We start from the raw sequence: 13,649 nt of genomic DNA, 5'->3' as shown, positions 1-13,649 counted from the left end.
ACTACAATATTACAAAATATAAAATATTTATATATGAAAGGTGTACAATATCTTCCGAACAAAAAAACTAGTTTGCAAATATAGTACATTTCTACAACTGCTAACTTGACTCTGATTCCAAATTCCAATCTTACATAAATAACTAAAAAGTACTCTATTTCCAAGATGGATAATAGATTGTTATCATTCATTCCTAATCTTGAACCATCAAATTTTAATTTCATTTCAGATTAAATTCACTTAGTATTAAAACTGCCTTATTTTGTATTTATTTTCCTCGTATAAATATATGCATCTTATCTGATTAGAATAAAACCACACTTAACAAAAGATCCTCTAACTCTACGCTAAACTTTACAAAGAGAACAAAGATTTATATAAAGCAACCAAATGTCATACGCACAAGGAATATAACAAATCGGTATACTAAACTTTCTTGGATGAATTAAACTTTAACAATGGTGTTATTTTTAAGCCTTCCATTAACATTAAAATGACTGCCAAAGTAGTATAACACGTAACAGAACAAGATCAAATTGCAATAGATTCAAAACTCATAATCAACTGATACGTTTTCAACAATTAGTAGAAAAATGAAGGTTGTCTTCTCATTTCAATAGAAAGAGATGTTTTTATTATTATGTGAATTCTATTTTTGATTATGAATAAAACAGATTTTGAAGGGATCTGAAACCCTTTACATTAAGCTGTTTACAATATTAACAAGACTAAACCACAGCAAGATCAAAATACACAATGCTGCACACTATATATGAACTCTGTGACCAGTTAGAAAGGATTGCATAAGCTAACAATCCCACCTCAATGTTTGAACATGAGAAACATCATGTTAGAAATTACAGGAAGAAAACATTTATTCCCATATAGAAATAGCAGAAAGAAAAACACCTACTTTTAGCTCTATTTCAAGAACATACTTTCTACTGAAAACATTTTTAACACATAAACCTTATGTCCTAACGAACATGGGGAGATCTGCCTTGAAAGTTGAAACAGTGATAATAGATGGAAGCAGACTCATGTACTCTGAACCACACCTGTGCTCTTCACTCTCCAATTCATCACTGCTAGTTCTCAGATAGTTGGAGAAATCTGAACCCACATTGTTGGACACAATGATACTTCCTTTCCCAATCATTCCCCTCTCCTTAAGCAACAGGAAATCTGACAAGTAACACTGCTTGGAGTGATCCATTAATAAAAAATCAAAGTGTGGAACCCCTTCATCATCTAGGATATCACACAAGTCCTCCAATCTGTCACTTAGTGTCCCTTCCATGACATCCACCTTTGATGCAAGTCCTGAGAACAAGCCAAACCAGAAAAAGAAAAAGGAAAAAACATGTTAAACACAGTGGTAAAGAATGCCCCTGAGAGAAAACCCATTGGATCTCTTAGGGTAAATTTACACTGTCAAATAATATCAGTATCCATAAACAGCCAAAAGAAAACAAAAACTACAATAACTTACCTGCATGATTTATAATGGCTTTGGCAACATTGCAATTATTTGGGTTTATCTCTAAAGAGATCAGCTTGCTGTCAGGCTTTGACATCTTGGAAGCAATTCTAATGGCTGAATACCCACAATAAGTTCCAAGCTCTAAAGCCAATTTGGGTTCACATCTCTGCACTGCAGATTCCAGAATAGAGCCCTTGTGCTTGCCAATGTTCATCATCCAAACACTCTGAGTGTAATCATCAATGGCAGCCAAGACAGCCTCTGCATTTCCTTCCTCTGCCTTGCTAAGAACATAGTTAAGCAGGGCTGCTTCCCTGCCATCAGGGGACTGCCCTGTGAGCCTTGCCTTCTTGCTGGTCAGAAACACAAAGTATGACCATAGCCTTGATAGCATCTGTGGAATCATCATTCTAATCCTATTGATGAAGGTCATTTGAAAGAAAGAACAGAATTGTTATATTATGTATGCTTCAAATGTGATAGACAAATGGTACAAATAGATCTTGTGGTGATATTGTTCTGAGCTCATTTAGGATCCGTAATTATAAGGGAGGGATTGTGGACTTGTTTGATTTAGGATTTCATATAGTTATATTTTTTCTTTTGTGTGTATAAAAGAGAATAAGTAACCTGATGGATTAAGTTATTCTTCTCTACTGCCTTTTCTCTTTGTTTTTCAGAGTTAAAGCCGACCACGGGGGAGGGTTCTGCACTGATAGTCAAAAGGGTTTTGATTCGAAGGCAATTGAAGTATGTTTTGAGTTGATATTCCACGCGGTTTCCCATATCACCTGGTGGCCTACCAGGGCTCATGCAACCTTGTTTGTGAGTTAAGAGATTCTTCATGAAACCATCGGCTGCAGTTTGAGTTGTTATTTTATACATGGTTTCTACACATCTTTTAGGGGAGGAAGGCTTACATTTCATATAATTTTGTCATTGAATTTAGTATTTATGTGAAGGGATAGTAATTTTGGGTTTATTGTGATGGAATGGTTTAGTATAAAGATATATCGACAAAAGATACAATTTTGTGTGAAGTTGGGTTCAATCTCTATCCATTCCCTTTCTTCTTTACATACAAATCTATAATTTCATATTTATCTGCACTTATTTCTATAAATCTACCATTTATTATGCTAATGCATGCACTTATACCCATAAATTCATTGCTCATCTTGATATTAGCACTTTTCTATCCAAATTCAACCTCCAACATGCAAGAGTTACCTTGCACCATTCAAAATTAACCCTTGAAATTTCAAATTTCAAATTCAAATTTTGTTGAAACTTGCCCTATTCATATCCATGAAGATGGTCGCATTCTCCATGCCATACGAGGTTTCTTGGTTGTAGAAGGAATAACAACTCATAGTAACAAAGTAATAGCAAGTTGCATCCTGCATTGGACTATATGTGTCTTTGGTATGGTATAACATGATTTTGATGCATGCTTACCATTTGTTACTAAGAATATTATGTGACAACACAATTGGTGCATGTTTCACGATGGGTGCAAGAACACCTTCTAGATTAGGAAGGACAATAAGAAGTCTAAGTTACGTTTAATGAATGACAAAATTGAGCCCACACAAAAGGACAATGTATTGTTACTGTTAGCAAAATATTTTGTTAAGGAGGTGGGAAACATGCAAGATTGCTATGTGCTAGCAATCAAGCTCACACAACTCTTCAAAGTCAAAAGTCACTACTTTGGTTGAGAAGTTGATAGATATGATTGGCAAAGAAATGTCAAATAGTTTGTCATTGATATGCAACATCTCACATTGCATGGGTTTGATAATAGTTCTATTTTGCCAATAAACACTACACAAAATGAGTCTTAAGATGAGTGTGGAGTTTAGCACACAGGTTGAAGAACTAGTAGAAAAAGTTTGAATAAGAGAAATCTTGAGTCCTTGCATAGTGCTTGAAGTACTCATGTCAAAGAAGCGTACAATGGAGAATGTATATAGATTCTACACAATCAATAAGATCACCATCAAGCATAGTTTTCTATTGCTCCATATGGATGACCTAATGGGTTACTTGAGTGGAGCATGTTGCTTTTCTAGGATAGATCTCAAGAGACGATTTCATCATATCAAGATCATAGAAGGAGATGACTAGAAGATCATATTCAAAACAAAGGAATGATTATAGGAATAGATCTAGTGATATCATTCAGGATAATGACTACACCAACCATGTTCATGAGACTAATGAATGAGGCTCTGAAGTCATTTCTCAAAAAAAATTGTGGTTGTTTATATAGTGATGAAATTTTGGTGTCTAGCAAGACAAGGGAGGAGTGTCTTGCACACCTACAATAGGTGTTTACATAGTTAAAAAGAGGAACACATACATATAAAACTAAAGAAGTGTTACTTCATGAAGGAGTTGAAATACTTTGGACTTATGATATCTCAAGCTAGATTGCAAATGTATCCTTACAAGCTCCATGTCATTATTGAGGGGATCAAGCCAAGAAGCAAAATGAAGGCTTGAAATTTATAAGGGTTGTTGTGCTTCTATTAAAAGTTCATAAGTACCTTTAGTGGTGTGCACCATTGGAGCATTATATGTTAGAGGGCAAGTTCAAGTGAGCAACTACTACTACCAAGAGTTTTATACTCTTGAAAAAGAAAGTGGTAAGAGCTTGTGCTCCTAGACTTTGGAAGGTGTTCCAAGTTGATTTCGATGCTAGTGAAATAACAATCAATATTGCATTGAGTTTGAAGCATATACCAATCATACATTTTAACTAGACTTTGGATGAGGCTAAGAAACAATATTCTATCTAAGATTAGTAATTCTACACAATAGTGCAAGCTTTATGCAATTGAAGGCACTACTTGTTGTCAAAGGATTTCATGTTGTAGGAAGGTCACATGAATCTAAACTTCATAAAAACATTTTTAAATCTCAACTAAAGGCACATAAGGTGGGTAGAATATAGATACAAGGTCATTATTTTATGCTAAATCACCATGCAGTGCAAAGACAATGTCAAGTTTTATATGTTCATTAAACTAGTGATAGACATTATTGAATTTTAACTAATGGATAAAATAGTGTACATGGACGGATAAATGATTTATATGGCATAAACTTAAATTTGGTAAATGCATTGTGTATGTATAATAACATAGGTTGGAGATAGGAGCCTATATGAATAGTACATTGCACAAGAATATACTTGTTCAAGAGGCAACAATTGTATATCTTATAAAGTTCAATGATGGGAAACCTCATCAAAGAGTTACATGGAGGTAGACTCATAGAAACTTTGTATAGAAAAATATATAAGTCATATAGGATAAGTACTATTGGGCAATTTTTCACAAAGATGTCCACAAATTCATTAAGAGGTGTAGGATATGTCAAATAATAAAGAGAATTGTGCAAAAGGTAGTGGACTATAATATAATCTATTGGACATGCAAGATAGACTCTAGGAGGAACTATCCATGGATTTCATACTTATATTACCGTGCACTCAAAGGAACAACAAATAATTCTCTTTTTGTGGAATTTTTTTAAAATGTGCATTTCATTACTTGTTATAAGTCACATTCGATGCATCCAAGTTAGTTGATTTTCTCCTTGATTTTATCCTCAAGAACATGGTTTAGTTGCATTGGATTGCAATATAGCATTATAAAAAATAATGACAGTGTTTTCCTTAGCCATTTCTAGCACCACCTATCAAAATGGTTGGGAACAAAAGTCAATTGTAGCTCTACATATCATCTACATATGAATAAATAAGAAAAGGTTGTCAATCAAAGTCTCGGTAATCTAATCAATTATGTGGTAAAATAAAAGCCTACATAGAGGGATCCTATATTGGTACAAGTAAAGTTTGTTTACAATAAGTAGATAGAAAAATTATTTGGGAAGATTTCATTTCAAGTTGTGTATGTGGCATCTATATGATGAGTCATATGCCTATTAAAATTACAAACCAAGGTAAGATGTGTGAGCATAAAAGTTGAGGACTTCACATAGCACATGAAATAGATTTATTTACAAATCAAGAAGCAACTAGAGAAGAGTAGTGAAAAGTATATGCTGCATCCATATGAGGATTAGAGAGAGAATTCTTAGTTGGATGGTAAGGTTCCATGGAGAGTTAATCAAGGTGCATCTCATGAAAGAGCTCAATTCCCTCGATAAACATATAGCAATATAAATCCCAACAATATTGGTTCATGCCACATTTTGGGCAAGTTCTTTTAGACTGATTATGAAATTGATTTGGCTAGATATCTTATTAGAATGTGATTTATTCGATCTATATTCCTACCATGTGCTTCATGGTTCAAATTTACAACTAGTGAAGTGCCTAGTAAAATAATTGAGATATCAAAAAAATAGTAAAAGTAAATGTATAAATATTGGATGTACATAGATGAGAAGAACTAGTGGAATGAGATTAAATACCATATTTGCTAGAATAGAAATGTTCTTAAGGATGATTCATGGATTTATGAATTTGAAGGCAACTTGGGTGATTATATCAATGGTTTGTATAGTCCATATTGTGAGCACCTAGCTCATAATATTCTTATGAAAGGAGTCCAATACAAAAGCATCCTTGGGTTGGTAAATCTTGCAACACCACAAAATAAATGTTTAGTTATTAACCTCAATTTTATCTTGTTTGAGCCCTATGTTTTTGTTGTTTTCCATGTATTGGTGTAACCACACATTATGTTATGTTGGGTGAACTTTGGTGTTATACATGTCTTATTTATTGGTTTGTTCCATGCATCTATATCTATTGAGAATAATTTCATTTATATTGGAGATCCATTGATTGTTTAATTATTCATCATAAAACCACCTTTATTCCAACTTAGATTTAGTTTATTTTTGCATGGAGCTAGATTTGAATAGGATATGACTACCTGATTATCCTCTTGAAATTTTGGGCAAAAAGTGTGGGACTAGGAGGTACTGACCAACTTAGTCCCAACAAATTTTTCCCAATCTTTTAGGAATGCAATATAATAGGGTACTAATGCTAATTCCAAATCGGTGGATCAAAGCATGATGTATATATATGTGAAATACATTTTGGAAGTTGAAATTGGGGTAGGATAAGGAAAAATTTGGATAATAAAAGATAAAGGGCACACCTAGATTTAAGGGTCCAAATAAGAGTGTGATGATGTAATAAAGTGGAATAAAACCCATGATATTAATTTTAATCAACAAAGATACTATAATGCATAGAGGAGTGGAAAATACTAAAATGAGGGCTAGGAGAGTGTGAAATTGGACACTTTAATTAAAGCTTTACAATTTATGAGGCTACATTTAGCCCCCACTTTAAGGAGAATGATCTTATGATTATGCTCATGGTAAAGTAGAAATGAAAAGGTAGAGAACCCGAGACAAAGACAAGCTAGGGTTAAGATAACATTAAATTTGAGGGGTGATCAAGCCCCCAAGCATAGAATCTTATCATTCCATGTAAGTAACCTTCAGAAAGAAAACAACGTTAGTACTAAAACAAAAAGTTTTGAGTCAACAAGTTGAAGAGACCTCAATAATCAAAATGTATCAATTGCTAATATCATTCTTAACATGTTATTGGATGAGAACAAGTGGACTTATAGAAAGAACAAGGATATACACCAAATGAAAGGAGAAGAAATCATGATCTGAAGATAGAAAAGAGTGTTGTGTTATCGGTTCATGGGAGATAGATAAAAATAGAATGTATGGATTCCACAAGCTAGAAAACTATGTTATGCTAGGATCCATGGAAGCCCAGATTCTCACAAGACAACAAGTTGTGTTATATTGTGTGACCCATGTAAAGAAGGAAGAGTTGAATAGCAAGTTTTCCTATGTTAGATCCACTTATCCTAGAAAGATAGAAAGAGGAGTTGAAAGGTCTAGCAATTTATGTTATGATAGTCAATTCATCCTTCTATAATGTTGTTTGGTTTCAGGAATGAAGCACCTCATCTATGACTTTGGTCTAGTTTTGAGCATGCAACAACTTATATAAGATGCATGATAGAAAAATTATGGTTTTAGGAATGAAACATGAGGATGAAAAAACTACATAAGACAAATGGTGCATAAAATGATGATGAAGCATGAGGATGCAACAATCCTTTAAATGATAGTTGATAATTTAAAATGAAACTAGGAGGCAACATACATGTCATTCCACATATATGCCCCCCCTATTGTATGCTTTTTATATCTTAAGGTAGATTGAAACAATGATAACCACCTTGAACACTAAGGAGATATCCTTTAGGCAACAATGTAAATGCAATCCAAACCAAATAGGGCATAGCTCTTTTGAGGCCAGGAGGAGATAAATGTAAAAGAGATATCTTGCAACAAATATAAAGGGATCCTATTAATGGATGAATTATTGACAATAGAGGAAGAGATATTCACATAATTAGATCTATCTCCAAGACTAGAAGAGATCTTTGATAAAGATGACATCTTGGAAAGGAAAAGGAGACAAAGAATACATACCTTTCTCCACTACTTAGGAAAAAGTAAATTCTTAGTGAAGGATCGCACACTTTCACTAATGAGAGACTATTCATAAAATACAAACCATTTCAAGGAATAATCTTTTTTAAACAAGAAACACACATGTACTCGGATGAAGGATACTTTTATGCAATAAATGAAATCAAATTATGAAAAGATGCAACTCAACAAAGGAAAAGTGGATCTTTAGAAATAATGAATGATGGAAATGCTAATCTTGCTACCCAATCATGGAGATAATAATAATAATATTTTTTATGTTGCTACCTAAGTATGATTGCACCCAAAATTTCACCACCATGAATGACAATGATCCCCCAATAAGTAACCTAGCAATGTCACATGGTCTTGGATTTTGATACAATCCAAGACTATGCAACTAAGGGAAATGAGATAAGAGCACAACTCAAAGATTGTGGCATTGATAAGATGGATTCATAATTGATCTTCAATTTGTTGGAAACACTTACTTTAGAGTATGCAAATTTTTCTTCTAGTTTCCATACTCATTGGTTGACAATGAGGAGTGCCTATAATACACCATCCTTTGATTCATTCACAAAGATGTTGATTCTTGAGAAAGAAAATTTGATCACCACGTTTATTCTCAAGTCATCCAAGTCACATGCTTTGGTGGCTAGTCATGACAAAGGATTCATTGAGAAGAATAAGAAATAAAACCCTAAGCAACACAATGATAGAGTAAAACCTTCCTCTTCTCAACAAGAAATTTATGCATCCTCTCCTAAGGGAGAATCATCCAGCAAAGAGGAGCCTACTAATGTATATTGCAAGAAGATTCAACATGATGAACACTATTATTATAAGAAGGATATTGATGAATTGAATCATCTTCTTGAGAAGAATAGAATCATTTTCCCTTTTCAAATGTCTACTTCAAGTTCTTATAAACAAACAAAATTTTATAATTCAAATTTTTGAGACAAGTAAGAACAAATGAAAATCTCTTTGTGCTACTACAAGTCATGATTCAGGGAGATGGCCTCTAGATTTAGGAGTTTCTCATCATATGTTATCTTTGCAATCTATGTTATAATCATTTGAGTCTTACAATATTTTACCTATTTTGATGGGAAATCATACATGTTTGAATATAATTGGGAAGGGTTCTATTGATATATTTGGAAAAGCACCTTCAATGATGTATAGTGTGCACCTCACTTGAAAAACAATCTCCTTTCCATCTATCAAATCACTCATGATGCAATAAGGAAGACTATGGAGTTCACTAATGATTCTATTATCATTAGAGACTTAGAAAATGGAGCTATCATTGCTACTAGGGTTGTGGAACCATAATTTCTACTAAGGTGGTGGATCATGCATCTCAATTGTATTCCTTATTATACTTTGTTCCTATTGATAACTTTGATTCTTCAAATGATTACACTTCTACTTTGGATTCAATTTTGAGGGGAATTTTGCCTACATCAACTTGGTTATTCTCACATGTTATCAAGTTCTTAAGCCTTGCATTCCTTCTCATCCTATTGATATCACATCTATTTATTTCTTTGGATGATGCTTGTGTTGCTATAGTTTTGGATTCTTGTGGTTCAATGCAATAAGACATACATTATCTTCTAGATGCAGTGCCTTAAGATGAATGCTTGATACACATTGCAGGTTTGTTTATGGAGTCCTATCTTGCAGATTTGGGAGACACCATTGATGATATTCATCTTTGGTTTGATGGAGATTATCCTTATTCAGTTGTTGTGATAGAACACTCTAAATCTCTTTCTCATTCTCTACATCATAATTCTTCATAGTTTGACATGAGTCTAGATACTTATATACAACATTTCTAGGTGGTCTCTTTGTCTTCAAAGGAGATACTTGAGTCTTTGGATCATATTCCACATTCATCTTCACTAGATATTATATTTTCTTTTTCAATTATGTGGCCTAATACACTTGAATCAAAAATAAAAAATTTCAACATCAACATGGAGACACTTGAGCACTTTTCATAGACTTCATACATCTTGAATTCTCTTCCTACAGGGTGAACTCACAATACTGGTTCCCACTTTTTGACCAACTTTGACACTTATATGAATATTTTGTAAAAAACCTTCACTTTCTGACACCTATAACTTTTAAACCGTTAAGAATTTGAAGATGATATAAACTAGTGATTTTTAACATCTTGTTTGTAGATTCTAAATATATTTTTTTCAAATTTGTTTGAATAAAATTTAATTGATTTTTCCATCTCCCTCAAAAAGTAGTTTTTTACAACAAACAACATTTTTTAAGAGTGATGTGTATCCCGAAATGCATAATTTTTTTTCTATAAATGATAAAAACTTAATTCTTTTGAATTTTGGTTTGTAACATCAATACCCAGGGCATGTAGTTGGTTTGATAGTGATATGTTGAATATTTTTCATTTTATTAAGTTTTGAAGTTTGACTAATTATAATTTAGATATAGGTGTACGTTTGAACACATAACTTGTTCTATATATATCAAAATTCAATTTTATTTTTTTTGTTAGAAAGAAAACATCAATACCTAGTGCATAGATATTTTTCATAATTTTTTTAACTTAGTTTACTATTTTTCCCAATGCATTGAACAAAGAAGTTCATGTTCGGTGAAAAACCTACATTCATAGGAAATAAAATAAAAATATATTAATTGCTATACTATTTGGAAATCTTATAATAAGGACTAAGTACTTTAAAAAAAAAACTTTTAAATGAATTAATTTGACCCCCCAAAAGCTAATGTAAAATTGTTTTTTTTATCAACATTTGATAGATGCAAAGGAGACTCCATTGCAAGCATGATTTACAAGCAGAAAGGTTCTATCCAAGAAATTTTGATCTAAGAGCCTTTAATTTAACTCTCTTCAATTAATTACTTAAAATGGGATCTCCTAAAGCTTAAATCATTATATTTTTTTTAAAATGTATGATTTCAGCAAAAATCAGGTCATACCAAAAAGTGGGAACTAGCTTTGTGAGTTCACTGTACATATTCCTTTCAAGATTGGGGATACTTTATTCATACACCTTTGGTTTTGTTTCTCCCTAAGAGGAGGGATGTTGTTCAACAATCATGGAGCATATTCCACATCCAATTTGGAGAATCTACTATTGGCACACATCATAAATTGAGGGAGGTCTTCATGGTTTCTCTTCCTCATCTCTCTCATTGTGGGAATTTGTTTTCACATGGGGTTTAATCCTTTCCATTCTTTTTTGAAAGAACTTTTTATTATCATCTCTCTTTTGGGGAGGAATTTTTTCCATCTAGGATTTATCCTTTTCTCTATTTGTGAGATATTTCTTTGCATTTGTACATGGGTACCTAATATGACCTAGTTTTTAGAACCCATCTTGCATTGTTTTCTTAATGTAAATTCACCCTAAGTTGCAATTAAGGGGGGGTGTTGGTGTAATTAAGGTGGTGTACCTTGTTATTTCTTTACCTAGGCTCTAATTACACCTTTCACTTAAGCTTACTTAGGGACCACATAGGACTTTAGTGGATATATCACACTCTCACTTTTCCACCTTACATGGGTGATAAGTTATCACTATATGTATCATGTAATAATCAAGACACTTGTCATAATCTTATGCCTTCCTATGTTTCACCTTGGCCTATTTGACTAAGGGGTTTCCTATGTACATTCAAATCAATTCTAATGCATTCTTGATGGGAATATAGTTTATTCATGTCATATTATTTCTCTCTTGTTCTTGTGCTTTCATTTAGGCCTATAGATCATGGGTGGCTAGTGTATGCTAGAATTATGGTATAATTTGATTAAGAACAAAGTAACTAACATACCAATGAAATATCATATATATAAAAAGGATTTAATTGATAAACAACTTAAGAAAACAATCCTTCAAAGATGTTACATTATTCTCTATCTTTAAGGATTATTTGAGTTGTGGTTTCTCTCAGATCATTGAGCACTTAACTTTTAGAATGACAATCTAAAGGATGAGTTCTTTGATTATGATCTATATTCTATGCAATTTAAGATCTATGAGATAAAAACCATGCTTTCTAAGATTGATCTATGATAATGGAAATGCTATGCTATTGATAATGAGAATGCTAAGATAACATGAGTAATTAATAATGATAATGAGAGTATGACTAGAATGCTCTTAAAATGCTTGAGTGAGAGAGAGACAAAGAAAGGCAAAATCTAGATCTTAATATTGGGACTTGGGGACTTTAATAATGAAAGAATGAGTCTTGTTTATAGAATAAATAGGCAAATAAAGGGTTGAGATTCAATTGATTGAAGCAGGGTTTGGATTGCTTGAGGAAGGGGTGATCCTCAATCCATGTGCTCACTTTTAAGCCAATCACATGTTCACAAGTCTCAATGTGGGAAAGCTTGAGAGGAGAGGGACAAAGCATTAAATGCTTGAAGAGACTTGATGGTTAACATGGATGGTTGGGTTAAGGTTAGGTTAATGGATAAATATTTTATCCAAGGGATAAAGGAATGTGCAAGGGTTAAATGGTTACCTTAGTCAAAGCATTAAAGTCTTGAAGAGACTTGAGGGTTAAATTGGATGGTAAGGTTAAGGGATAAGTCTCTAACCAAGGGTTAAAGATGGGTTAGTTGGATCAAAGTCTTTAAGTCTTGAGGAGACTTTGAGGGTTAACTTGTGGAAGAGAAAAAGGCTTTTAATGCTATGTAAGAGCTTGAAATGTTTTTGAGTTTGAGAAGTGACTGTTTACTAATCCCTTAGTTTAGGAATGTGCAAACACTTAGAGGAGGATTAGGCTAATAATGGGAGTTTTGTCATGATTAAGAGAAGGAATAGTATGCAACTTGCATTTTCTAGAAAATGCAAGTTGGTGAGAATTTTAGGATTTAGGGATTTTAAATAAATTTTAATTTATCTAAATGTGCGAGAGGGATTTAATTAAAAAAACATATTTTATTTATTTAATTAAAAGTTAGAATTTGGTTAAGTGAATTAAAAAATAAATTGAATAATTTATTTAATTAATAGAAGAAGGGGGTTGGGGTGAATTATTTAAATATTTTATTTAACTAATAGTTGAAAATGAGAAAGGATTAATTAAATGTGAATTTAATTAATAGTTGGATGAATGATAATTAAACAAATATAAAACTCATTTAATCAGGTGGACATAAATAGGTGTTTACATCTACCTTCGTAACCAAATCGTACAAATTGATAGGATCCTACGCTTCGAGCCTTTATCATCCCTCAAACTTAGTGTCATCCTATCCCTAGCTTGTCTTGCTCTTGCATTCTCTTTCTCTTCATTACTTTATCATGAGTATGAGCATAAGTTCATACTCTAGCTAAAGTGGGGGCTAAATTTAGTGTCCTAAATTGTACTTATATTATGAGTCCAATTTCATACTCTCCTTAGCACTCATTTTAGTTTCCACATTCATCTAAGCATTTTGGAACCATTTATTATCTTGAATTAACCATCAACTCAATAATATGAGTCTTGTCCTATTTTAAAACTTCAAAACACTCCTCTATTGGCCCTTATTTTAGTGTGCCCTTTCTTCTATATCATTTCAAGCTTTTCTGGGTTCTACCCATTTTTTAAAGAACTTTTTTTCCCACGTAAATGTCGTCAA

At 32.7% G+C, this 13,649-nt stretch overlaps 1 protein-coding gene across 1 annotated transcript; it reads right to left on the bottom strand.

The window, feature by feature from the left end:
- Nucleotides 1-771: 771 nt before the first annotated feature.
- On the bottom strand, nt 772-2,141 carry LOC131069341 (uncharacterized). The gene is made up of 2 exons (XM_058004712.2): nt 1,493-2,141; nt 772-1,323 (listed from the first exon to the last, which is right to left on the bottom strand). Exons 1-2 carry the CDS (start codon nt 1,914-1,916, stop codon nt 971-973), a joined length of 777 nt encoding a protein of 258 aa, XP_057860695.2. The 5' UTR covers nt 1,917-2,141; the 3' UTR covers nt 772-970.
- Nucleotides 2,142-13,649: the final 11,508 nt, after the last annotated feature.

The sequence above is a fragment of the Cryptomeria japonica genome, chromosome 7 (genome assembly GCF_030272615.1).
Source record: "Cryptomeria japonica chromosome 7, Sugi_1.0, whole genome shotgun sequence".
Classification (NCBI taxonomy): Eukaryota; Viridiplantae; Streptophyta; class Pinopsida; order Cupressales; family Cupressaceae; genus Cryptomeria; species Cryptomeria japonica.
Note: the sequence above shows the minus strand (reverse complement) of the source record. Positions and strands in the feature narration are given on the sequence as shown.